This window comes from Osmerus eperlanus, chromosome 1, assembly GCF_963692335.1.
Source record: "Osmerus eperlanus chromosome 1, fOsmEpe2.1, whole genome shotgun sequence".
NCBI classification, from domain to species: Eukaryota; Metazoa; Chordata; class Actinopteri; order Osmeriformes; family Osmeridae; genus Osmerus; species Osmerus eperlanus.
The window spans coordinates 9,387,470-9,413,730 of record NC_085018.1 but is presented as its reverse complement, the minus strand read 5'-3'; the positions used below and the strand labels follow the sequence as shown (position 1 = coordinate 9,413,730).

Here is a 26,261-nt window from a genome sequence, read left to right as displayed (position 1 = left end):
ATTTATCCTCAGTTGTCCACTTTAACCCTGAATGCAATATGTACTTTACCTGCTTTGGTTGTGAGTTCTAAGCATTAGTTTCCTCTCAGCTGTTCCTCAACAGTTAACACAGGTTCCCCATCGAGTGCACCTTTTGTCTGTTGTTAGGATGCCATTTGGGACTGAGAATCCCTCACCTCTTGAGTTTACTAAAGTAGAGTATTAAATGCCTTAAAGAATTGTATTTTAGTGGGAGATATTTATCAGCAGCTGTTTGTGTTTAAGTTATTTGAAAAATGGGAAATTATGTTTTAACATAGTCACCTAATATTTTATTTTACAGATGCTTGTTATTAAGGTTTTGAAAACTGTAAACAATTTCCATTAGTGTATTTAACAATGCTATTGTTCTGTGTAGTGTAACATATCAAGAAATAAATATTAAAACTGAAATAAGAAACAACGTTTTTTGTGAGTGTAATTACTTTGGAGTATAAAGAAACATGTATAAATACCTATAATAAATAATGTTGTTATTAACTATCTTAGTTACTCTTGAATGTACTGTAACTTATTTGTAAATTGTTGATACACACTCAATTGAGTTTATTTTCCATAAACTTTTTCTGTAACAGTTTGACTGATTCAAGAGCAAATTTTAACCGGGGGAAAAAAACTCTTTAGTTCACACAAAGATCTCTTCACACAAATTCAACATGAAAACATCAATGGTCCATGTCTGACCAATGGTTGTCAGATGTGACCCAGTACTATGCGATTACCTGTTTGTGAAGGACCTAAGAGGTGTGTTTGTGTGTGTGTGTGCGTGCGTGCGTGAAGAGGGAGTTATTAGCCTCAAATCCCTTGGGCCAGATGGCGTACGGCAGCTTAACAACAAGACATCTTTAGCCTGTTCCTCTGTGGAGCAAGTTCTTTTTTCACACTGCAAGGAGCGGGGAGTAACGCGGTCTCCTACCTTAAGGGCCAAGGTCTGGGAGAAAGCCTGGTGGACGGGTGAGTTGAGTCAACCTTATTGATGGGGTGTTTTGATGTTGACCATGGCATAAGGACATGGTAATATAGGTCATTGCATTAACCTGCATTAGTCTTATGAAACCGTCAGGTAAATGCAATTGGTTAGTCTATACTATTTGGTTATGACAGACCTTGAGCACATGGGACTTTTAACCATGTGGAATGAAGTACATAGACATTTTTACTCATTTTGACACATGGGATACAGTCTTGCAGAAGTACATTATTGTCCTTCTTTGGTCATAGAATGTGTTATTACATTTGTTCTATGTCAGTCTAGGCACCGTGTCTAAAGCCATGTGACACTGGACCTAACTGTGCTGGACCAATATGAGATTACTATTACTGTTACTCTAAATGATTCAAGATGAGAATGTCCTTTGAGTTGTACAAAGTTAATTGAATATCATGTGTGTCTTTAATTGAATTGCTTTAAATCTCAAATGGTCAATCCCAATGGTGCTCCACAGAGAAGTACGTTTTCAGAAACTGAGGAAGTGACATCATGTGGTTGAGAGTGTGGCCTGCGGTGGCTTGTCTGCTGCTGCTGTGTGTCCAGCCTCTGCACGCGTCTGCACTGCTAGCAGTGTCCTCCTACGAGTTCACCGCTTACAGGATGCAGCATTTTGACCTGCAGCAGGACAAACATGGTAGGGTCATGGGGAAACCGTAGTCAATCTTGAACATATTTTATATTAATCTTTGCATTTTAGCTGGCTTGTCAAAAATAATAGGCTTGATAAGAAATACAAGATTGGATGAAAGTGTCCTTTTAGTTCACGATCATGTTTCGACAAGACTCCGAAGGGGCGCACTACCTGGCCTCTGGTGACCTTTGACCCTTTCGTTGGACTGTTGAGGTTGTCGTGGAGCCATTGTGATCGCCGAGGCGCGCGCGGCGGACGACTCGAGCCTGACGCGGCGTTGCGTGATCATGAAGCTGCAAGACTTCACCACGGAGCAGTACGTCGAGGCGCAGAGGCAGAACGCCGCCGCAGTGCTCATCCTGCTGCCTCAGAACATCTCCGCTGTGCCCCCTGATGTCATACAGGTAGCCATGTTCAGCATCAAGGTAGCGCTCAAAGCCACAAGTGTCATCTAGGATCAATTATACTTTAAATGATGGACAATGAGAAGTTTTGCCCGTTTAGCTCTGTGTATTTTGTGTATTTCCCATTTAAGTATGCTGTTTATGTGTTTATAAGCCTAAAAGAAGACGTTTTCGATTCAACTGTATCTTTCTTTTGTCGTTCAAAAAAGCACTTGGTGACAGGAAAAAGGACATTGATGAGTCTTGTAGTCTAATTCAACTTTACAAGGGAGCACTGTTTTTCGAAAACTGTGACCTGCCTTCCCTCCAGACGTTCATGGTGAGTGAGAACAAAGCCTTGCGCAAAGAGACCGTCATGCCTGTGTACGTGGCCCCCGAAGACGAGCAGCTCCTCTGCATGTACGAGGAGGTTAAGCTGGTCGCCAGCACACACACCTCCTCAATCCTGGTGCGAGGTGAGGGGGGGGGGAGTAGAGGATAAGGGGGAACAGGGGGGGGGATTAGAATGTTTGGGGTGGGGGTGGAGGTCCGGAGAGGGGAGATTAGACAGCAGAGAAGGAAAAGATGGATGCATGGGTGGATGTTGCAAAGTCAGTCATGGAGTAAAGAAAAAAGAATGGCAGAGGGATGGAGAAAGATAGATGTATCAGACAGTTTATAGAAGAGATGTAAGCAAACTATGTATATAGTTGATAGGTATGTACTGTACGTGACAGTGTATTGAATGTGTGTTGAATTGTATTTTGCATTCCCCCCCCTTTTCTTGCCAGTTCTTCGTAGCATGGTCCTGGCCACTGCCTTTCAGATTCTTGTGAGCAACAACAACCCTGTCAAGACCATCACCGATAACTCCATAGTAACGCTGGAGGTGAGAGAACAGACACATTGTCAAAAAGAAAGGGTGCTGGTGATGGCTTCTGGAGCACCTCAACCAAAGAAAAAGCACAGACCAAAAGCGGACCAAGGCACAGCCGTTGGGATGACACCATTTGAAAAAGAATAAAATCCTTTGTGAGATCATTCAATGTGATTGGTCATTGCACTTTTAGGGTGTGCTTCCTGGAGCAGGAGGGGATCCACCCACCATTGTCATCACCGCCCATTATGACTCGTATGGACTTGCACCTGTAAGTCTCATGGCAAAACCTTCCATACATATAAGAACCCACAGCATTTCAGGTAGGAACCCTCCATATTGTAAGATGACGGTCTAAAACAGCAGTTCAGTATTAAAATTCCACAATCTTGGGTTTCTAGTGTCTCTCCCTAAGGAGCATGGTAAGACTGCTGACTCATCTACTGACTTACTGCTTCCTGTATTTCAATCAGGGGAATTATAAAGACATGGTTGGGGATGTTACAGCATGGTATTAAATATGGTAATATATGACTAAGACCACATCTCCTTCAAGCATGCTCTTCTAATACTATTGAACCCTTCTATGTACTGTCATAATCCATCTGGTAGCTCCAACTCCATCTAAAATAAAATCCCTCAGATCCCTAAGAATCTATTGTATTTTGAAGGGTAGCGTATAGGTATAGTCCCAATTTTTCCACAAACATACATCGCCGTATTGTACTCTTTCATATGTTTTGATGTGTCAACGCCTGACAGTGGCTGGCCTACGGCGCTGACTCAAACGCTAGTGGGGTTACCATCCTGCTCGAGCTGGTCCGACTCTTCAGCAAGCTGTACAGCAACCCAGGCACCAGGCCCCAGTGAGTTACAAAAATATTTGTGACTTCACCCCCCCCCCCTCCCCCTCTCCCAAAAAGAACGAAAATTATTCTTTGCATCCTTTTATGACTAAATCTTTCATTTTTCACAGATGGTGTATTATACAGTTTCCTTGTTTTCTTTACCCTTTAGTTATCACCTTCTGTTCTCCTTGACTGGTGGTGGGAAGTATAACTACATGGGGACAAAGAAGTGGGTGGAGGAGAACATGGACCATGCTGGTGTGTTTAGTTTGAAAACATCCTGTCTTTCTCTCTTTGTTTATGCCTACCTTTACAGGCACAAGGCGCCAGACCATTGTTGTTATATCCTTAACATCTCAATTCCATGTCAGGTGACCAATCAGAGTTTATGTAGTGCTTGATTGCACATTCTGTATAGATAATAATACAGTATACTTTGTGAGCTTTTAATAGAGATTATAGAGATGAATAGGGATTATACATCTACTGTATAACTAGTTACTAGTTTGGAGAAAGTTTGGGATAGAATTACGTATTCATACTGTATCTGTCTTCCCTTGAAACCAATCAGAATCAAGTCTCCTTCATGACAATGTTGCATTTGTTCTGAGTCTGGACACACTGGCCAATGGGGATGAGCTTTACATGCATGTATCCCGCCCTCCCAAACCTGACACCCCCCAGCATAACTTTTTCCAACAGTTGGAACAGGTAAAACATCATCTTGAAAACATTTGATTTGAATAATTATGACAGTTATAAAGAATATATTGACAGTACAGTTAACTGTTTGAAATGTACAGTATGGTTCATCTAATTGCTGAATGTGCATCCCTACCCATGGCACATTGTTGTGGTGTGGCATGGGCTTAAACCATACTGACTTCATCACAGGTTATCTCTGCCCGCTTCCCGTGGGTGAGACTGGGCATGGTCCACAAGAAGATCCACCTGGGAGAGTCCACTGTGTCTTGGGAGCATGAGCGCTACGGGTTGCGCAGGATCCCAGGGTTCACCCTGTCACACCTGGAAGACCCCAAATCAGAAGTCAGAGGCTCCATCCTCGACACTATGTAAGTTAGATTTATATATCTAAGTCTATTTCAAGTATCGACTCTAGGTTGCGGGACTTTACGTATTACGTTACAGTTACATACGACAGTAGGCCAGGGTTTGATTTTCAGCCCTGACAGTTTCTGTTCCTACCTGTTTTTACCCTCTCTCCTTCCTCCTTTTCAATAACGTGAAACTTGACAAAAGGGTTGATTAATCAGCCTATTAAAGATCTACCTTTTTCTTTAAACTTGGATTAGCAGTGAGGAATCTGTCCTACAGGATGCCTCAACACAACATTATATTGGTCTTATATAAATTGTTATTTAATGGCAGTGTAATATTACTAATGATCATTTCGCTAGCACACTTTGTCATTAGTTTTTTCTTTTGGGATCTAGATCACAGGTGGATTTAAGAAAGTTCAAACGAAATGGCATCATCATAGCAGAAACTCTGGCACGTTTTATGTACAATCTGTCTGATAAGGTAAGAAAATAGCCCACATACAAAATATAGTGCTTACCCACTGACACTGGCATTTAAGCCATAGTCTAGGACTTAGAGCCTAGTTGCTATGTGTTTCCACTATAAGGAACAGCCTCAAAAACACCAACACAGATTTGAGACCTTCTTTGGGCCATGGGTGAAGTTTGGCAGTGGGTGTGCTCATCTAATCTTAATAAACATAAAGGTTTTGGTCACTTGAGGTCACATTCCATCTCGTTCCATATTTGGTGAATTTTATAGACCCATTATAATTTTGTTTTGGACAACATGAATAATGTGAACTTCACTATAGTCAAAATCCCTGAATAGTGGAAACACATGACTCATTGGTGACACCAGCCCCCCAAAAATGCTCCTTGTTTTTTTTATCTTCTATTCTTTAATGTCTCTCAATCTGTTTTTCTTCAGGGTTCTGCCAAAGACATACACATTTTCAAAGGCCAAATGGTGAGACATTTCATGTGAACTGTATTTATCAACTACATTTTGGGGAAAAAAACACGGCCTACTGTAAGCAAAGCATCTAGTAACTTAGAGAATCACAATGCTCTCTAATGTAAAATGGTTTTACAGGAACAACACACCCACACGCACGCACACATCAACTCCCATACCATACAAGTGGTTGTGTCTTTACGATTTCACTTGCAGGAGTTCCTGGACAACCGTTTGTCCACCATGATGTCCTTCCTGACCTCCATCCCGCGGGCCGCCCAGCTGCTTGACAAGGAGCCCAAGCACACCCTGCTGGTGAACTCTCTGGAACAAGAGCTGAGGCACTACCTGCAGCAGGTCCACAGGCACACCTTCCGCCAGGACAAACGGTAGGCACACACGTCTCTGCTAATGACCACTCCCATTCCAGAGTAGCACGGACGCATACACAACGCAAGTATATCAACTGAGTCGTCAACTGAGCTGTTCACTTTTACCGTCAATTGTTTTGCATGTTTGTGTGCTATCTAGAATGGGTTAATCCTTCATGAAAGAAAAGATAACCACAACATGTGTTTTTTCTTTCAGGGACCCTGACATCACCTTTTTTGATCAAATGCACCAGCCAATGACGATGTACAGGTGGGAGAAGACAGACCTTAAACATGATTAATTAAAATCAAATGTATGTAGGCTGCTGTATTTGTCGGTCGTTCATGATATGTGTCCGTTCACAGAGTGAAACCTGCTGCCTTTGATCTCTTCCTCGGTGGCTGCATTGCGGCCTATCTAGGGATCGTTTACTATGCCATTCAGGTTTGTCAATATCCAGTCTTCCATTTTGTTCGGTCCTAAACTCTTAGCTTGGCTCTAAAGTGTGTTTAAAGCAGTGTCTTTTCCCAACCCTTGTATCTTGGACACACTGTGTTTCAGCTGCACCTTTTGAGCCCTACTGGGTGCACTTACATAAACATAAAACACATGATTATTTCAATTTTTCCCTTTGTCAGAACTGTGAATATCTCTACACCAAACTCAAAGCAGCAGTGAAATCCAAACAGCATTGAGTGCTTTGATGCTTTGAAGAATGTTTCAGAAGGTGAATGAGTACGGGCATGAGTATTGTTTTGAGAACAGTTGGAAATTGGACTTGCTTCAGTGGACATCAAACCCAAGATGTACGGGTAAAATCTTACTTATAAGAATATGTGTCCTCAAATTGGGCACTGCATCATTTGTACACCATCTGTATTTTATGAATAAAATTCCTGAAACGCTTTATGATTCCATTCTTCTTCTTTGAAAATGTTACTTAACTTTAGCCAAACATAGCTCAGCACATAGCTAGGTTAAGACCTAAACGTGACCTCAAAGTAAAGTTACTAATGATACAATTGTTCAATATTTGTCCACGTTGAATATTCTAAACTCTACTACATTGGCCACATTGTTACATATAAAGAATAATAGCTCCGCCAAAGATTTAAAATACAGTCTATATACAGTAACTGCCATTAGCGTGAGAATCAAGAAACCATTCTACCCTGTTTTACCTGGCTTTGCCCCCTCACCTCCCTGCCTAGTGACAGCCTGTTCAACAGACCACACATGCGAAGACCCCAATCTTCCGTTCACGAATGTACAGTAGTTCTGTGCAACGGAATGTACAAAATATGAAACAGTACATGGCTCAAAAGCATAATTCTATTCAGGTCAGGCCAGCCTTTTATAATGTTGTTATTTTACCTGAATACGAATGGGCTTTAATTGGCCGTGTGCATGCCCCTGACAGGGGGTTACTGATCAGTTCCTGCAGCGGTGCCACTAAGGGACTCTGCTGCCAGCCAGAGAATTATTGATGAATGTGACTCCTGGCAAAAAAGGACGAGAAAGGTGACCCAGGTTAGTCTCACTGTAGGGGGGCCTGTGTCGGTAATAAGGCCTGTGAGCTTCAGAGCTATGTCTGCTCAGATTGCAGTGAGAGAGAGACAGCGAATGTGTGTGTGTAAGTAGTGTAAGACCATCTACTGTATAAGGTAGGGTGACCCGATTGTTCTACTGATTAAAATAACACCCCAAGTAAAAGAAAGTGGAGACCAGCCACTGTGAGAGGAATGTTAAGGGAGGAAGAAGTAAGGAGCAAATGTAGGTGCCGAGGGAGGGTGGGAGGGGTGGAGGGAGGGGGAGAGAGAGAAAGAGAAGGGGAGGGGGGAGGGAGGGAGGGAGGGGGAGAGAGAGAAAGAGAGGGGGAGGGAGGGAGGGGAAGGGAGGGAGGGATTGAGGGAGGGAGGGAGGGAGGGGGAAGGGAGAGAGAGAGAGGGGGAGATTGAATCCGTCATTAGAGGTGTAAATTCACAGTAGTGTGAGGACAGGTAGAAAGTGAAGGCGGGTGTTCACAAGATGTGATGGCTCCCCTATTGCTTAGCACGTACACAGAGGAGTTCAACTGTCCTGGCCGAAGAAAACCAGCCCAGCCCAGACCATCCTCAGCACACCGCCGGAACAACCCTCACCCCAGACCGGTAAGAGCCCCAACACTGTTGTTGGCTGATGACATATTCCGTACCCAGATGCAAAAAGAAATGTGAGTTCACTGTGTTCTCTAAGTACATTTGTTGTTCTGACTTATGGCTGTCACTGCACAGTACATGTAGTGCTTTCAAAAATACTTCCCAATCATTTTTACATACTGTCACTACATTATGAAGATGTGACTAATTCTACTATTTTGATCCAATAGGCGTTAGAAAAGCACTTAACATAATCAGTCAGTCAATAAAACAACAACAAACAAAACTCAATTATTTACAGCAGAACATTTTTTCCAATCCAATTTTGCAGCCCAGGCCCTTTAAAGAACAAGAACAAAACACACCCCATTACCTCCTTCTTCATTCCCTTCATTACTTCAGGAAAAGGCCAGGTACTCTTATGCTAATTGGAGTTTCATCGTTTGCATACATCTCCACAGGTTGAAAGCCGTTTCATTCATTATTTAGCTTTTCTTTCCTCTCCCTCACCGCTGATGGGATTTAACAAGTAAACATGGAAGCTATAACCCACCACCACCACCATTCTCTGTCCGCTCAGTTCCTGAGCTTTGGCTGTACATGGGTTGAAAGCATGGTTAGGATGTTTCTTTCAAACATCACGGAAACTGTAAGTCTACTCCAGTACCAGTGAAAGTTCCTTTTTTTTACCTTCGTCATCTCTACAGGCAACAAGAAAAAGCTAAAAGGCAGCTAAAACCATGAAGGATATCCTTTCATGTGAAATTCAACGATGAGAGTATCATGCCTCAATTGAATGCTTGTAAACTTGAACTGGTTTCCCAGCCCATCTTGTCCCTTCCCTCAAGGAAGGAAAGGCTCAAATTGACATCAACTACCTCGCTCTCTGCATATGTGTCCCGGAGTGGGACACAATAGCCTCAATGCATCACCTCGGCCTCCTTCCATCCATCTTCACCACCCTGGGAGAAAGAGAACAGGTGTCTAATTTCCTCTCTCCTTTCTTATTTACTCAGGACTTCCTCTTACCCAGGAAACTGCAGACGGGCCACAGGTCATCTCGCTCAGTGTTTCAGGCGAACGCAGTTCCTGTGAACGTCGGACGCCCCCTTTTCCCTCCCATCCGACACCTCTCCTTCCACCACCAAGGTGCTGCTGCAAACTCAAGAACACAATAAAGTATATTTCTATTAAATGTGGAACCTTCATTTGTTTTACCTTTATTTATGTAATATATCGCTGCTGTTCTTTTTTCTTTACAGAACGTTCAGTTTTGTCAAATCTTTAACCCCAACCCATGCACTCTTTCCCCAAACTTCTTAGATGATACAGTAGAAATCTAGTAGAGTTTTTCTTCTTTAACTTACATTGACCTACAGCCATGTCTGGATGTATTTTATCCCATTTAGTATAGTCTTGAGTTTGAATGCATTCTTTGTGTGACAACCCTGTCTTGTGCAGGTTCTCCACCAGATGGCAAAAGAGTACACTCTCTCAGTGCAGCACATGCAGACAAAAGAACGAGGGAGCCATCCAGACTACATGTGCTGCCCTCAGCTGGATGGATGCACAAAGTACAGATGACTGAACCTTCAGGGAGAGACAGCCGAATGCAACCTCCCTTGAGAAATACACAGAGGTAGAGCATTGCACTGTTTTCATGCTTTTGAAACGTTTCCCTTCTACTTATTGTCTGTATGAATTCACTGATTTGACTGGACCCGAAGAAGTGAACCCATATGGATCTTGTGAGTTTTAAAAAAATGGGTCTTTCAATGGTCTTTCAATTGTTTCAAAAGTATTTTCGGAAACAATTTCTGCACATTGAACTGTTTTAACGCATTCATGTTACACAAAAGCTTTGAGTCGGTCATTTATCTGAACAGATATGAAGGCTGTAGTCCATGTTGTTTACAGTCAGGGGGAGTCCTTCAGATCCTCACAGCACAGGCCAATCCGGTCAGACACACAGCAATATCCTGGTGACCTTACCTCCCGTTTATCATCAGGATCCAGGTGAGAGATTCTGATGTTTGACCTAATGGTAGTGTGAACATCTTTTTGTAAATCTACATTTTGGCATGAATGGATATTTGACAACATTGAGAATGTTTTGTTCATGAGAACGCGAACAAATATATTTATTGTTTTGCAAAAACTGTTTGGTAAAACAATTTGTGTGTTTGATTCCCATGCCACTTATGCAAAATATCCATGTAGGCCTATAGGCTACATTCGTATGACCACTGTTCATGTTCACGTTTCCCAGTGCTGGATACAGCTGTTTTCATGTAGTGAAACCGTACCAGGCTGGATCGTACATCATTCACCCGGAATTTGTTTCTGAGTCTAAGCGCTAAAACAACCGATCACAAAGTGTGTCCTCTTAAATAAAGGAATTTATCTGATTATTTGAAATGTGAGTTTTGTTGTGAAATACTGTTGTGAAACAATAATAATATTTTGGTGGAAGCATAGGCTACATTCTAAAAAAGTATTGTGTAGAATAGAATTTCTAAGAAAAGTCGAAACCTTTAGAAGAATCCTGAAGTTTTACATTTAAAATGTGAATCAACAAAACGTTCCTAATTTATTTTTCGACTTATAAATATACCATTCTTAAATATTGCATTGGGTAGACTTATTTTGAGGTGTGTAGTACGGTAAAAGTGAACCGGAACATAAACTACATTTCCCATACATCTCTTCAAGGAATCTTGCCTGCATACGCTATGCAACAAGATACCTCTTCATGCGCGTTCTGCGCCCAGCGCAGTCACGAGCCAGCAAAGTTTGTGTATGCGGATAGAAGATTGAAGTTTGGCTGCTCGATCGGTAAGTAAAGCTTATGAAGAAATCAATTCTGTTTAAGTAACGTTTTAATATTTGTTTTTTTCCACGCAAATGTCAGACTAAACAACCACCGAGTTGAGCATAACATGACTCAACAGAGTTGAGTCCCACATGAATGCGAACCAGTTTAGGCAAATGTTGTTTACCACACTCGAGTTCATGTTGACTTGAAAATATTTATGCAAGTAAAAAATGTGTTTATTAAACGATTTCCTTATTGATACTGTACACAGTATCCTTGATTGGTCGTTTGAAATGCGGGTTTTGTGTTTTAAACGTTAGCGATAGCCAGTGGTATACGTTTACATAAGCTTGATCTCGTGCATGAGGGGGAAGCAACTACAGAGGTAGGCTATCTATTCTTTCTTTATGTCTGAACTCGTTGAGTGTACAGAAGGGTTTTACCCTAGTGTTCTCTGACTGACTCAAATACTCGGCACTGTTATTAAACCAGTTTAGTTTACAGTTTCGACGCTAAGGTGAGTGTCACTCAAGTTACTGTCTGCAGATCAAAGTTTATGCAACCAAGCTGATAACAAATCAACGGATGCGCCAAAGGGCCATTCATGCCCTGACCTGACTTTTTTTTCAATCTTTATTTCTCAATATCTGAAGTTGACTAGCTCTCTTTTGTGTGTGTGGAAGGGGGCGGGGGGAGGTAAATTAAAGCAAGCCTGGTTAAACACAGAATAGACAATAAGGTTGCTAATTAACTACAAGCATGCGTTATTATCCCAGCCCTGACGGACAATGTAAGGATGAAGGCCCAAATAAGCAGTTAAAAGCAGCACACCAGCACAAGAAATGTTTGTGTGTGAGAGCGGCAGCAGAACCTTGGTCCAATGCAGATTCAATCAAATTAATCTTGCTGTGCCTCAATAGCTAAAAACAGCCATGCAAATTCCCATAACCCATGTTTGTTTCTTTGTATCAGCATGTACTGTTTGTCAGCAGCGTAAGATAAGTATGTGTGTGTTTGTGTACACCTTTTTAAGAGATGAGTCGGCAAATGGCCTTGTTCTGCCTAGTCCAGGCTTGATTATTCCACCTACCCCCTGTAACTGAGTGGGCTTGTTGCTTGGGTTACAAAACTCTCTGAAGTTGCAGTGAAGTACACAAGGGTGCCACAGTGGCCATTAGTTTGACTCGGAGGAACAGGGTGTTTTGTATGTGTTCAATCTCCTCACTGTTGGCAGAACATCACAACAAAGGGTCCAGATGAGGCCTGAATACTCACTACAGCTCAACTACAAACTATTTGTGTGCACTGCATACAAATTAGTCTGAGACAAGCCAATGTTTAAAATAGGATTGTTGCCATATCAACCTCTTAAAAGCACACTGGGCTTTATTCCATTACGTCAAGAACCAAGGATAGCCTACATTTATCCAAAAAACATTACAGATTTATTTTATTTTTTTAGTCTTTCATCAACTAGGTATCCACCCACTTTCAAGTGTTGAGTTAGCCCAAACTATGATAAGTGAGTCATCTCTGTCTCATGGATTGTTATGGCAGTTATGTCTCGCCTGTTGTCTCACCAAGATAGTAAGAGATCTCAGTCTGGTTCACTGCTGAATTTGTGTATGTAAATGTTCAAACATGCAATTTTCAAAAGCCTAGGTAGGCTACTATTTAGAACTATAGCACTATCCAACCTTTCGGCCATATAGTGCCATTTAGTGGAGCTATTTTATGCTGAATATCTCTGTTTTGAGATGTTATTTTACAAGTATCCTTTGGTTTATTTATTGTGGTGTCTAAGCAATGACAGACTTGTAGGATGTGTGGGACTGTCACTGTTGTTGAACTGACTTTGCTGTGCAGCCTTAAATCTAAGATCCTGTTATGTTATTTCTTCTCCAACAGGTAAAGAGATGAAACAATTCTGCTAGAGGGCAACATCGCATGAAAGAAGTTGAAAAGCAAAGAAGAATTCCTTTCGAACCATCTTCAAGGTCATGCCTCAGAGAAGTGCCAGCATACTGACAAAAGAGCTGTGTATCACAGAGCTTTGTGGGTGATCTCTGGGAGCTGCAAAAGTGGGTCTCTCCTGGCTGTACCCCAAGGATTTACATCATTTAAAGGATTGTTGAAAGCTTACTTTATTGGTCGACTCAACAAAAGCTGTCATGTACCAAGTGGTACCAGGAGGTGCAGGGGGCACTATTACCAATGTTACCCCCATTAAGCAGAAACTGAGCCGGGAAACTCGTCCACTAGTGGGAGCTGGGGTGCTGGGTGTGGTGCTGGTGATTGCAGCTGTGACCTCATGGTGTTACTACATTGCCTCGCTGCGCAAGGCTGAGCTGTTGAAGACTGAGTTGCTGGATCTTAACAAGGATGGCTACATCATCCGCAACCAGGCAGGATCTATCGTCTTCAAAATGGCCTTCAAGTATGTACTGTAGGCTTCTTTCTGGAATTGAGCTTAATGAGTTCATAAACGTTCTGGGTCCATTTATGTACCGTATTTTTTGGAAATAAAACCGCGGCTTGTACCCCGATTTTACAGTTTTCTTGTGGTTGTACGGCTTATATTTCGAAGCGGCGTATAGCCCGGTTTTAGAACAAAAAAGTGGCTTTGTCCCAAGATCTCTACAGACCGTGCAGCTAATTTAATGCTCGACACTGGAACAGGGGCTTATTGAAAGAGGAATTATTTACTGTGTCGTCTCAATTACACTATCAGGGCTTGGAAATACAGTGACTTGCTAAAGTAGGCAAATGGCTAGTAGAACATAACATTTAATTATAATTTCAGTAAATCAAACAGCTGCAAGACCCAGTGAAATGCTTTATACAGCAAGCAAACCAACGTTACCTAGCATCGCTAACAACATTGGCTAGTTCAACTTCTGTAGGCTATTCTCAGGATTTGCAAGCTAGCTAAACTTATACTATATCTAAAATAATTTTGTAGACATAACAATTGATTTTGCCACGCATGGACATACTATCCACAACCGAAGTGTGTTACGGCATGCTGTAAGATCGCCTATAGCCTACTCGTGCATTGCTTGGTATCATTGTTCCCGTATCAAGTGCGGCATATATTTCAGTGCGGGTTAAAATACAATTTACAAATACAAAGCTCCCATTCTGGTGGGGTGCGGGTTATAGATAATGCGGCTTGTTTTCTGAAAAATACGGTAATCATAATTCAACTCACATTCAGCCAGATCCTTTTAGTTGGTGTTTTATGAATGACCATAATGCAATTTAACATTATACAACACAAGGTTCAGGACTTGTTTCTGACGTAATTACAGCTTTTGATGCTACCTTAAAGGTACACTTAGTGGTAAATGTACAATTCAAATGTATCTAGAATTCAAAGTAACAATTATTTTTTTAATGTTGAATTGTAGGTCTGGGACACTGGATCTGGACTCATGTACCAAAGAAGGGGAGATTCTAAGATGTGGGCGCACGATTGATGGTAAACTAATTTTCTTCATCCAAACGGTACGTCCTAAAGACACAGTCCAATGCTACCGTGTGCGTTGGGAAGAACTGGTTCCTGATCGACCTGTGGAGCATGCAATGACTTACAACGATTCCCATTGGTATGGTGGTGCCGAAACAGCCAAACAGCATTGGCCTATCTCTATTGAAGGGCAACAGGCTCCAAAGCCTTTCGTCACCAGCGACATCTACTCCAATCGAAATGACTTTGGTGGGATCTTGGAGCGCTACTGGCTGTCTTCCAACGCCACAGCCATCAAGATCAACGACTCTGTGCCCTTTCACCTCGGCTGGAATGAAACGGAGAAGACCATGTACTTCCAGGCCCGGTACCATGACAGCCCATACAAGCCAATCCCAGGGCCGGGGGAGACGCAGTTTGCCGAACTCAGCTATAGAGTATGTGTAGGATCAGATGTTACTTCCATCCACAAGTACATGGTGCGCAGGTACTTCACCAAGCCTAACAAGGTACCCTCCAAAGCCATGTTTCGCCATCCAATCTGGTCTACATGGGCACTCCATAAGAAAGACATTGACCAAGAGAAACTGTTGATCTACGCTGCCAACATCAACAAGCATGGCTTTAATTGTAGCCACCTGGAGTTGGATGACAGATACACCAACCGCTACGGTGAATATGAGTTTGACACGACCAAGTTCCCGAACGCCTCAGCAATGTTTCAGAAGCTGAAAGCGGATGGTTTTCTAGTCTCCCTATGGACGCACCCCTTCGTCAACTATGAATCCGAGAACTTCCACACCTGTGTGGAAAAAGGACTTTTTGTCCGAGAGCCTACCGGCCTATTGCCAGCTTTGGTTCGATGGTGGAATGGTATTGGTGGCATCCTGGATTTCACCAATCCGGACGCCCGTGATTGGTTTGCATCCCACTTGCGGTCCCTCCGCTCCAAATATGGGGTGTCATCCTTTAAACTGGATGCTGGCGAGACAAACTACTTGCCGTGGAAGTTCAGTACGAGGATTCCCCTTCGTGACCCAAGCACCTTCACGCGACGATACACAGAAATGGCAATTCCCTACAACGAGCGTGCTGAACTCCGCATCGGCTATCAATCCCAGAACATCTCTTGCTTCTTCAGGCCCATCGACAGGGACTCCGTTTGGGGCTATGAGCTAGGTCTCAAATCCCTTATTCCTACAGTCCTCACCATTAGCATTCTTGGTTACCAGTTCATCCTACCGGACATGATTGGCGGGAATGCTTACCTAAACCGCACAGAGGGAGGGCAACGTTTACCAGACCGTGAACTCTACATTCGCTGGCTGGAGCTGGCCGCATTCATGCCCTCCATGCAGTTCTCGATCCCTCCCTGGGAGTATGATAGGGAGGTGGTGGAGATTGCCCGGAAGTACACGGCTCTCCATGAGAGCCTCGTGGCCCCGCGTGTTTTGGAATTGGCTGGAGAGGTGCTGGACACGGGGGACCCCATCATACGCCCCCTGTGGTGGATCGCCACTGGGGATGAGAACGCTTACAAGATAGATTCTCAGTTCCTGATAGGGGATGACCTCATGGTAGCTCCAGTCCTTGAGCCTGGGAAGCAGGAGCGGGACATCTACCTCCCTGCTGGGCGTTGGCGTAGCTACAAGGGAGAGCGCTTTGATATTAAAGAGCCTCTGCACCTTACAGACTATCCCGTGGATCTTGACGAAATTGCTTACTTTGTCTGGGTTTAATGAGGTGTACGTCGTAGAGGAAACGGTTGTCGGTCTCCTCTAAAACGTATTAGACAACCAGCTTATTGGAGAGGGTTAACGCACACCTCGGCAAGAACTGTGGTAATAGCAAAGTCTCTCTCTGAGGAATGAAGGTCAGAGGAAGGATTTTATAGAGAATAGAGAAAACAAAAATAACAGGGCCAACACGTGTTACCATATCAGGATTCCTGACTCCAGTACTCGTTTCCACCCAGTGCCTAGAAGGCTGCTGCTCAGCCTACAGAATGTGTTTTAGGCCTGACTACTGCTAGCAACTGTTCTAAACAGGACTGTCCTTAATACATTATTTATTACAGTAGTAAAAATATCACAGATAATAAGGCAACAGGTGATCTTTTAATTGTGATTAACATAAGCACAGGAAATCCTTGATTTATCCCACAACACAACAACAATATGGGTGACTCAAAATCAATATTAACAATAAAAAGCATGTTAGATTTGCTGAAGGACAAAATCATTTGATTGTGAGGTGATAATGTTTTCCATGCATGTGCCATAAATGTCAGCCTTGTTATATGGTGTTGTAGTAGGCAATAAGCTAAATGGGAAACACATTTTATTTGAACACCATACCTAATAATATATCCCCTCATCACAAGTAGTAATTGTCCTCCAATATGTCCAATTCAGAAGACGTATTGGTGGTACCAGCATTTGTTAGAAAGACAGATACTCAAATTATCATATTCGGTTAATAAAGCTTTTATAATAACAGAAGTGTACAATATAACGTGATACAGGTTTTAACATTATTGATTGTTGCCTATATGGAAAGCTAAAAGGGATGATGAATACTGTGAATTTTGAACATTTTGATTGTTTTGTCTTTTTGCTTTGCTAATTTGCATTTGCCTTGAGTCTATTAGCTTTAGCATTCATGCTCAGCGATGGCTTTCGCAACCTATTTTATATTATATTTTAATGTACGCCTCAATGTGTACCTCCACAGGCTTAGCTTTTGTAACCTGAGTTTGGGATTCACTAAGGCATGGTACTTGATGGTCTCGTCTGAAGTAATTCTTCTTGACATGGCTTATTCATAGCAGATATGGGCTGAAGAGTAGATATGTGATTCCATCCTGATGGAGGAGTTTGCTGACCTCGTGATCTTTTGATACATTCAAAACAAAAACAACAGTATGCTGACAAAGGCTTAAGCTTTTGTTTTTCCACATGAATGGACTTTTCCTACTGGTGAGAAGCCACACAATGTTATTTGATAAACACAGCCATAAACTGTAATGAGTGCAAAAACATAACCAGTATGCAGGGGAATGTGTTTATTCTACTGATGAAGCCAATACGAGGAAAATATATTACTTTATGTTTTGGAAGATCAAAAAAGACTAACTATAGACTTGAACATTTTACTTAGGGATCTAGAATGTTGATTTACTTGGAAAAGGGTGCCGCCATACCACCATATACTGTAAATGCAAGCTAAAGGTTGTTGTGAAATGTAATAACCTTGTATGCATTCAGTTGGATGAGGAGATCATGCTTCTTCATGAGATTGTGTTGATAGTGACACCTCTTTGAATGAAAGGAGTTGGAAGACAATGCTTGTATTATTTTGTCAAAAGCCTAAAACACAAATATCAGGGAAAGTATGTATGTATGTATCTTTGGCCAAATGTTTTACAATAGTTGTTATACAATAGCTCAGCTTAAATTGGTGTTGAGTGTTAATGTCTTCATTGTATAACCCAACAAAGCTCATGTTGATATGCTAAAAGTGTGTATAGATATTTTAGTTTTTTGTCAGAATAGCGGTTTTCATGTATGTCTCATTGAGCAATGGAGGAAGTGTTGTCTCGAAAAATGAAACAGTAACTATGGTTACTGGTTTATTGGTGAAGCTACTTAAAAATGTGATCGAATTGAATTGAATAAGACCCTACTGCAATGTTCCTATATTTGTCCTTTCAGCATTATTTTCATTAGTAAAAATATGCTCCTTGTTTGCCATGTAAATTTGGACACCACTAGATTTGTAAAGCATCGGCAGAATGTTTTTAATAGCCTTTACTAAATCTTTGGTAAGAAATTGACTTTTGGGCCACTTTACTTGGCATGTCTTGTATCTATGGATACAAAACTATTGACTCTTCTGATATGAAGCAACTATTCAAGGTGTAAGGGTTAGTGGGGATATAATGTAGTGGTAAATGGTTGATTGTCTGATGAACATCATGCATCCACTGTTATTCGCTGTCCAAGCCTTCTGTACCCTCAAAGTAAAGCGTTAACCATTGCAAAGAAATAACAATAAATCTGCATGCTATTTCCAACCATTTGTGTTGTGGACGTCTCTTTGCATTGCTGTTATTGTCAAGGAGTTCATGGTGAGAAAAGGATTCACGGTAAATGTTTTCATTACCTACCTCTCAAAAGAGATGATTGTAAACAACAGCAGCCCTTCCCTATATATTCGAGTGTGTGACGGAAAGTTTTACAAAGCTTTACTTACTTGCTGAACTGACATGGAGGGTTCATGAGATGACTCTGAACTGCAGGTCGACCAGATGCTCTCTGACCACAATCACCAGTCTACTCACCTCCCTGCAACCTTGTCCGAATTAGCAATTTGAGAAAGCAAATTTATCTAGGGACACACTGTTGAATGAAACCCGCCTTAGGGAGAGAACTTCTGGCCTTTTGGGTGCTCGGCTCATCATTGGGTGATGATGGCAAAGTGATGAGGCAATACAACAGGTTACATGGAGGCTGCCCCGATCAATAAATCATTTGCTAGCCCGGGGCACAGGGGCAAGGGAGCATGTGATCAAGCTAGATGGCTAGGGTGGCCACAACACTGAGCAAATGAAAGTGATAATCCTCTTGATAAATTAGAGAACAGAGAAAAGGTATTGTTGGTGAGGCCAAAGAGCGTTCACCATTCATGATGGCGGGGGGGATCCTTCTCCAACTGATGACCGGGATGAATTCTTTGCAGCCAGCACTGCACACAATCATGCCGGAGAGCTGCTCCACTCTGGCTGTCAATGACTTCTGTCTCTCTCTAACATTGATCTGGACTCGCTGGGGGAGACACGCATGCATCGATTAGCTGTCTGTGCGTTCCAAGGAATCAATGCCGTTTCTAAGTTTGCTTTGTACAATGATATTGTTTTGCCCAGTTCATCTTTTTAATTGTATGGATGATAGACAGGCAATATTATTTCTAAATAAGGGAGAAAGGGGAAATGTACCTTAAACAGGGTCTTCATGTCTTGTATCCAGATTTAAAATGAAGGCAATAGAATTCTGAGCAATGTAATATTGTGGCTTTCAGCTTTAGGGCTGTTGCTAAGTAGTTGCTAAAGCTCAGTGTTTCTGTGTTTACAGATCGTTCCATAGCCCACTACATGATTCAAGGGTAATTATGAATGTAACAATGGCAGATTTCTTAACAAGCCATACTGTACAACAATGACATGCTTTTCATAATCATCCACAGGCCAAATAGTCAATATTATCTTACATTATAGCCGTGTTAACATGTTTTGGTGACTTTGCATGTGCTGCTCTAGGGTACCACTGGAGTGCAGTGTAGAATCACGGCTGGAGTCTGGCTTCAGCCAGACACCGTGGACCGAGGTCCAGATGTGACCAGCCGAGCAGACCCCCCCCCCCCCCCAAACAAAAAACAAACAAAAAAAACCCAGTAAAAACTGGAACACACACATTCATACACACACCAAGCAGCTCGGAGGACACAAACCTGGCAGAGCCTACCCACCCTCCCTCCCCCCACCTGTGTGCCCACCTGTGTGCCCATCTGCGGAGGAGCGGCGCCAGTTGTTCTGGTCCTGTGCCAGTGTGTCTCAAGTACCAACCCAGAGACCTCCACACCCCCCTTTTTGGGTGGCTGTCTTTCTGACTGAATTTCATGGCTCATGCCCCTCGGCGCCCGGCTTCACATGGCAAGCTGTGGATGTATCCCGCTCCAGAAAACGGCCTGTAAAAGTGATAACAATGTTCCGAGTACTGTTTTCTGTCTGGGAGTTAGGTTGTGGTCATTCTAACCATGTCAGATTTGTGTCCTTTTGCTTTCAAATCAGGAATGCAAAATTCATAGACCGTTCAAATTATGACTGACATATTAAGTGAATTTGGCTCGAATCTGACGACGTTTTGGCTTGGTATCATTTCATCTTCATTTGCACTTTAATGTTGTGAAACTCAATTACTGTCAATGATTGTAATTTAGACCACATTAAACATCAGTGGCTCATACCAAAGATTTATCTATAACATATTCTAACAAAAGTGTGTATGAAACAGAGGGAATATTACATAAATTTCTGGCCTGAAACCCATTGATTAGCTCGCAGCAGGGTCTGGAAAGTCGGTCGAACTGCGAAGTCCGCCCTAATTCATGATAAACAGACCACTAATTTATCACTGATACGATAAGTGGAATAATTTTTCTTGAGCCCTCCTAGCTCACTAATATCTAAATCACGCAGACTATAAGTTCTAATCCAAAACTAAAGAGCCAAGTTAACGAGCCGTACACTCCCCTCTTTTCTCTTCCTGTGAAAAGCTCACTCCTTAGTTAATCTCAATCAAGTTCTTAACTTAGAGCTCCAACTCTGTGAGTAAAAAGGCCTTTGCAGAGATCAGTCGACCAAAGGGAGTTGTAGGTGGCTCCATACACAGCATAGCCCTGTTCATATTTATTGGGTGTGCTCAAGCCTTCGGCGAGAGCACAACCTTTGTTCTCTCACATATATATTATTATTATTATTATTGGGTGTGCTCAAGCCTTCGGCGAGAGCACAACCTTTGTTCTCTCACATGTATATTTGGGTGTGCTCAAGCCTTCGGCGAGAGCACAACCTTTGTTCTCTCACATATATATTATTATTGGGTGTGCTCAAGCCTTCGGCGAGAGCACAACCTTTGTTTTCTCACATATATATTATTATTATTATTTTTATTTCTTTTTGCCCCCCTAAAACTCAGTCAATATTTGGCCTACATAGACAACGTAGGTGTCAAAAGTTTCGTCTTGGTAGCGATTGAGTTGCTTGTATTGGGATTTACGTTCCGTTGCACGGTTTAAGTAGAAATTACGTTTTTGTGTCGAAAAGTGAAGCTAACGGTGGCTAACTTGCTAACCACAGTCAATGACGCTACTTACGTCACTAACGTCACGAAAACTCGCGTGACTACCTCTAGCAGAATATTAGTTTAGCAGCTCGTTAACTTCTGGGAGATAGCTAGGCTAACTATAGCTTTACTGCAAGGCAGCTGCAGAAACGCCACAAGCAAAGAGGCCAGGTGATAACTATTTACTAATTTTACTTTGTGATATGATACACAATTGTGATGTGTAATGTACAATATAAGCTGATATTATTAAGGAAGTACATCTACTTTCGGAAACAGTAGTCTACTATTTCACTGAAGTATTAGCATCATGACATTAGCCTGTGTTGCCCGGGCAACACATACTACAGTGGTCTATGATGTAGCGTTATCTGTTTTCAATCGTTAAAATAAACATTCCTCACATATACATTTTCGTTGTAGGATTTATTCTGAAATTAGTAAACGATCTGTTGGTGAAAAAAACATTAACTGTGGTTTCAAACCAGTGCAGCTCACTGCAACGCTGTAGCTTACGTGAGACACACTACAAAAACATCTAGCTTACACAACTGTAGGAAGTCAAACGGCGACAGAACATGTTCGGCACTCCCCTTACTTAAATCAAAAGTCTATCTAACTACTAACCTGAACTTCATTGCCACAGCCTAAACGTTGTCAATCTGTTCATGAAAATAATTAATTTCAGCTTAAACCGTACAACGGAACGTTAAATCCAATTCAACCAACGCAATCGCTACCAAGACGAACACAGCAGTAGTCTAGTACTGTACCGTAGTAGTACAATTTACCGGGGCAACTTCTCCACACAGGGCTATATCGCATTTTGCGTTGTTACTGACAATGATCGCTACCAGTGAGCTTTTTATAAATGAGCGATTTTCCACTAAATAAATGTCAAGCTTATTTACGTTTTGGGGGCATATTTTCAGTTAGCAGATGGTACTGTTTGAATCGCGATTCCATCTTCTACTGCCGGGTAACGTCGTAGAATAATCTTCAAAGGGGGTTCTTTATTAATGAATGAATGCAATGAGTAGGCTAAATGCCTGAAAATATCATGAGAAGGGAAAAACTTAAAATGACGTTTAAATCATAGAGATTAGGTCAATTTTTACACCGGTCTGCCAAATTTATTAGTTTTGATTCAACGATGAGGCTGCCTCTTGCAGGGGAAATGAGAAGACATCTATTTCATTCTACACTTCACTCGTATTTTCAGTTGTAAATGAGCAGCAAAAAAAAAATGCTTTTAAATCTATGTCATCTTTATAAATAATAAGTATGCATTTTTATATAAAATATACAGAAATATCAGTTGTAAAAATGTCATTCAAAAACGGATCCCTGTGCAACCGACGCAAGCAAGCACACCCTACAATTTCCCCAGAAATTGTACCCTCTCTAGTTGGTGTATGAGGTATGACTTGGGGCCTAAGGATCCAATCTCGTTCGCTTAATTTATAGGAAGAGCCCTTGCACTGATATGAAAAGGCAGATAATGTATTACATCGATAATGAAGATTATCGACACAGTGGGCCAATCAGAATGATGGAATTGCTGCTGTAATGTTCAGATTAGCGCTGACTACTTATGTTTGCTCTCAGGACCAGATATTCATGACGGATGATTTTGATGGCTCTTGACCTATTTTCTGTGAATCAGTCAATCATGAGTGACACACTAAGTATGCATGTGATTGAACCAATTTTATAAATTCACATTGCGGCATGTTCAGTTAATGCATGTCAGAACCATAGATTCATTCTTTTTAAAAACCTTTTATTTTATGTATTTTAATAGTAGTACAATAGTCCATGTCATGTGTGCAAAGCATGCATGTTGGTTGAGAACCAACTGAAAATGACATGAATGAGCCATATTTGTGAAATATCTGGTTATTACATTGAAGGTGGTTATGAATCCTCACATCAAGGCTGGCCATGTATGAATGGCGAACTGGTTAACAATGACCATTTACAAGATATATATATTTGAGAGATATCAAATGATAAGGGAGATAAAGGTTTAAAAAGTGTCAAAGCTAGCTTGGGTACCTTTGATTTCATGTGAGGAGTGGCGTTTTGTGGAAACTCTCGGGGGAAATAAAGAACCTGTGGCCGCTGTTGTCGGGGGTTTCGAGGCGAGAGCGCTTAAATCCTTAACCCAAGGTTCTCAAGCAGCGACTGGAGTGACCTCACATCTGGCGCTGCTGCTCTCCGTCTGAGGGGAATACATTCGTCCTCGCCAGGTAACAAATGAACCTGACACTCTGGAGACTGTCGGGCCCTCGCATCTGTTTATCTTTTTCACCCCCTGCCTGTCTCTCTGCAGCACCAGACTGTCAAGCCCCACTCTCCAACCCCCATTTTTCCATTCCGTGTAATGCCTACGGCCTCCGTGGATTTAAGGTGATGCCTTTTGGGCTTGGTCGTGTACGCAGAAAAAGTTGCACTGTCTACTCTACGGCGTCCGTGTCTTCCAAAATCATTTGCATGGCAGTCTGAGCTTTGATTTGGCGTGGGGGGGTGGGGGGGGTGGGGGCGGGGGACCGGTGGACGAAAGATGAGAGAAACTGAGAAAGAAACAAAAATGTGTAAAGTGGGTTATGAAAAGGATGAGTTGCTTTGGTTGATAAAGGATGCGCAATCTACCAACGGTGCCGAGGTTGGGGGTGGCAAGAGGTGGGACAAGGCTGTCTGTCTCAGAGGGAAAAGGGAGTTTAATTGAAACATTGGATTGCTGCTAGGGGGCGTGCTTCGGTGGTGATTGATGCCGTTTTGGAATACCCCTGGCCTCTTGGGGTGCAGGGGTGGCTTACCTGGGGGATGAACGAGGGGTGGTGTGTGTATGCATGTGCGTCGGGTTGGGTGAAAGGAGGAGAAGGTGCTTAGGTGGCTTATCTAGGTTTGTGAGGAAAAATTGGTGCCATCCATCACGCGCAGCGTTTAACAAGCGGCAAACGCCGGGTGCTGCCCAACAAAGGATTCTTATTTAAGGCGGTGAACCGTCTAACACGTGAGGTGCGGGGGGACTGGCGAGGGTCTATCAATCAGCCAGTCAGCTCCTTTATTTAACAAGCAAGGGGCATGGACCCTGAGGGCGACTCTCCATATTCCGGCCTGTTGGGCTCGCCGTCGTCCTCCCCTTGGAAGGAGGGGAAAAAAGGAGTTTGGAGAGGAGTGTGAAGGGAGGCAGACAGACAGGGATGGAGGGTAATAGGGGAAGGGGGAGAGAAGGAACACGAGGGGGAGATGCGTCAGGGATTTGGTGGACGGCTTCCACCGGCGCTGCCGCTCTTCATCTTGCCGGACGCAAGGACCTGGAACTGTGGCTTGATGAGATTTTCTTCCTGCCCCGTGGCCTCCACACTTTCTATCCAACCCCCCCACCCCCCACTGGAGACCTGCGGGGCGGCACAGCGGCTGGATTCTCGGTGACACGCCGACACGGTGTACAAAAAGCCGGGCAGCGCTGCAGTCCGTCTCACAGATTTGGAACTCGCTGCTCTGTGCTCAGTGGACGGGTGCACACCGAGGAACACTTCTTCCCCCTGTAGGGGACACGCCACTGATCTGAGGTCTGCTGTGTGCTCAATGGAGGGGCGCAACGCCCACAGCGTGGCAGCTCCCGTCCAATCCCCAATTCTCTGAGAGACTGAAGTAGAACCGGGACCTAAGTATTCTGCAACCCTAATGATGTGGAGAGAGAGAAGGGGGAGGGGGGAGGAGGGTGCCCAGCCTGTGGAGAGAAGAAAACTGGGATGGAGAGGTAGAGAAAAAGCCATGCCTGTGGAGATAGATAGTTCATGTTCTTCTTCACCCAGCTTGACCGAAACCTCCCTCCCTCTCTCTGTCAAACAATTCAAAGTTGCTCAATGGTGTTTTTGTTTTCAAATGTATACTTTACTTACACACTCAAAATAGCTGTGTCACTTCCTACAAACACACCAGATGCTATGTTGGAGGGTATGTGCCGGACAGTAGTAAATAAACAGACCCAGATCCAATAAACTGCATAATTCACATCCAGAAAAACTTTATAAAGCACATTTAGATTTAGGCCGAGACACCCCAAATTCATTGCCTACGTTATGCAGGTTCATGAATGTATTCAGAGGAGAAGGATGCTTCTTTTGTGAATGTAAATACCATCACCCTGCCAAGTTTGCCTTCACGGAAAGCGCATCTTCCCAGCTACCAGAGTCCTGCAGCCCGGAAGCATAATTCACTGTGAAGCCCAGGATCAAGGTCTGCTTTCAATCCCCTTTAGCACGATACCCCTTTCATCCCCAGACTAAAGACTATTCCATTTCTCCTTCTATTTATTTATCATATGGATTTTTACCATTCTGTGCTCCAATAAAACACCGCCCACATAGACACCGAGGAGTAAACAGCATTGGAAGTGGAGGGGGGGGGGGGGGGGGGGTGGGACAGGGGGACAGAGTGGCTGGGCCCGCTCAGACACCCAATCAATTCTGATCAATGTTTTATAACAGCAACACGCTCCTTTTTCCCAACCTGGGGAGAAAAGACGAGAGAAGCCGAAGAGCTGTTCCTTTCCTGGGAGGAGTAACACTCCACTGTCACCTTTTCGTTCGACACGCCTCATGTGCAAGCATGACGAGCATCGGAATCACCATGACCTGCCGCCCGTGATAGATGTTGTGCTATAATCCTGTACATCCATAGAACCATAATTGGAACAAATCAATACTCGCAAGCATAATTGTATCCTATTTCAACCATGCTCGCGGTTGAGGGAGCTCCACATGGCACCCTGCCTTTTTCTGGC

General features: G+C 42.9%; 2 protein-coding genes across 2 annotated transcripts; both read left to right on the top strand.

Moving 5' to 3' along the window:
* The first annotated feature begins 863 nt into the window (after positions 1 to 863).
* Positions 864 to 7,045, top strand: zgc:109965 (Nicalin-1-like). The gene is made up of 16 exons (XM_062466162.1): positions 864 to 993; positions 1,485 to 1,664; positions 1,875 to 2,065; positions 2,376 to 2,520; positions 2,836 to 2,933; positions 3,115 to 3,192; positions 3,684 to 3,787; positions 3,939 to 4,027; positions 4,341 to 4,480; positions 4,664 to 4,842; positions 5,224 to 5,311; positions 5,741 to 5,779; positions 5,984 to 6,156; positions 6,356 to 6,409; positions 6,505 to 6,583; positions 6,778 to 7,045. Exons 2-16 carry the CDS (start codon positions 1,520 to 1,522, stop codon positions 6,832 to 6,834), a joined length of 1,659 nt encoding a protein of 552 aa, XP_062322146.1. The 5' UTR covers positions 864 to 993; positions 1,485 to 1,519; the 3' UTR covers positions 6,835 to 7,045.
* A 3,940-nt stretch (positions 7,046 to 10,985) lies between these two features.
* Positions 10,986 to 18,639, top strand: myorg (myogenesis regulating glycosidase (putative)). Its single transcript, XM_062458001.1, has 3 exons — positions 10,986 to 11,112; positions 13,001 to 13,529; positions 14,503 to 18,639. The coding sequence occupies exons 2-3, from the start codon at positions 13,264 to 13,266 to the stop codon at positions 16,298 to 16,300; spliced, it is 2,064 nt and encodes a 687-aa protein (XP_062313985.1). The 5' UTR covers positions 10,986 to 11,112; positions 13,001 to 13,263; the 3' UTR covers positions 16,301 to 18,639.
* Positions 18,640 to 26,261: the final 7,622 nt, after the last annotated feature.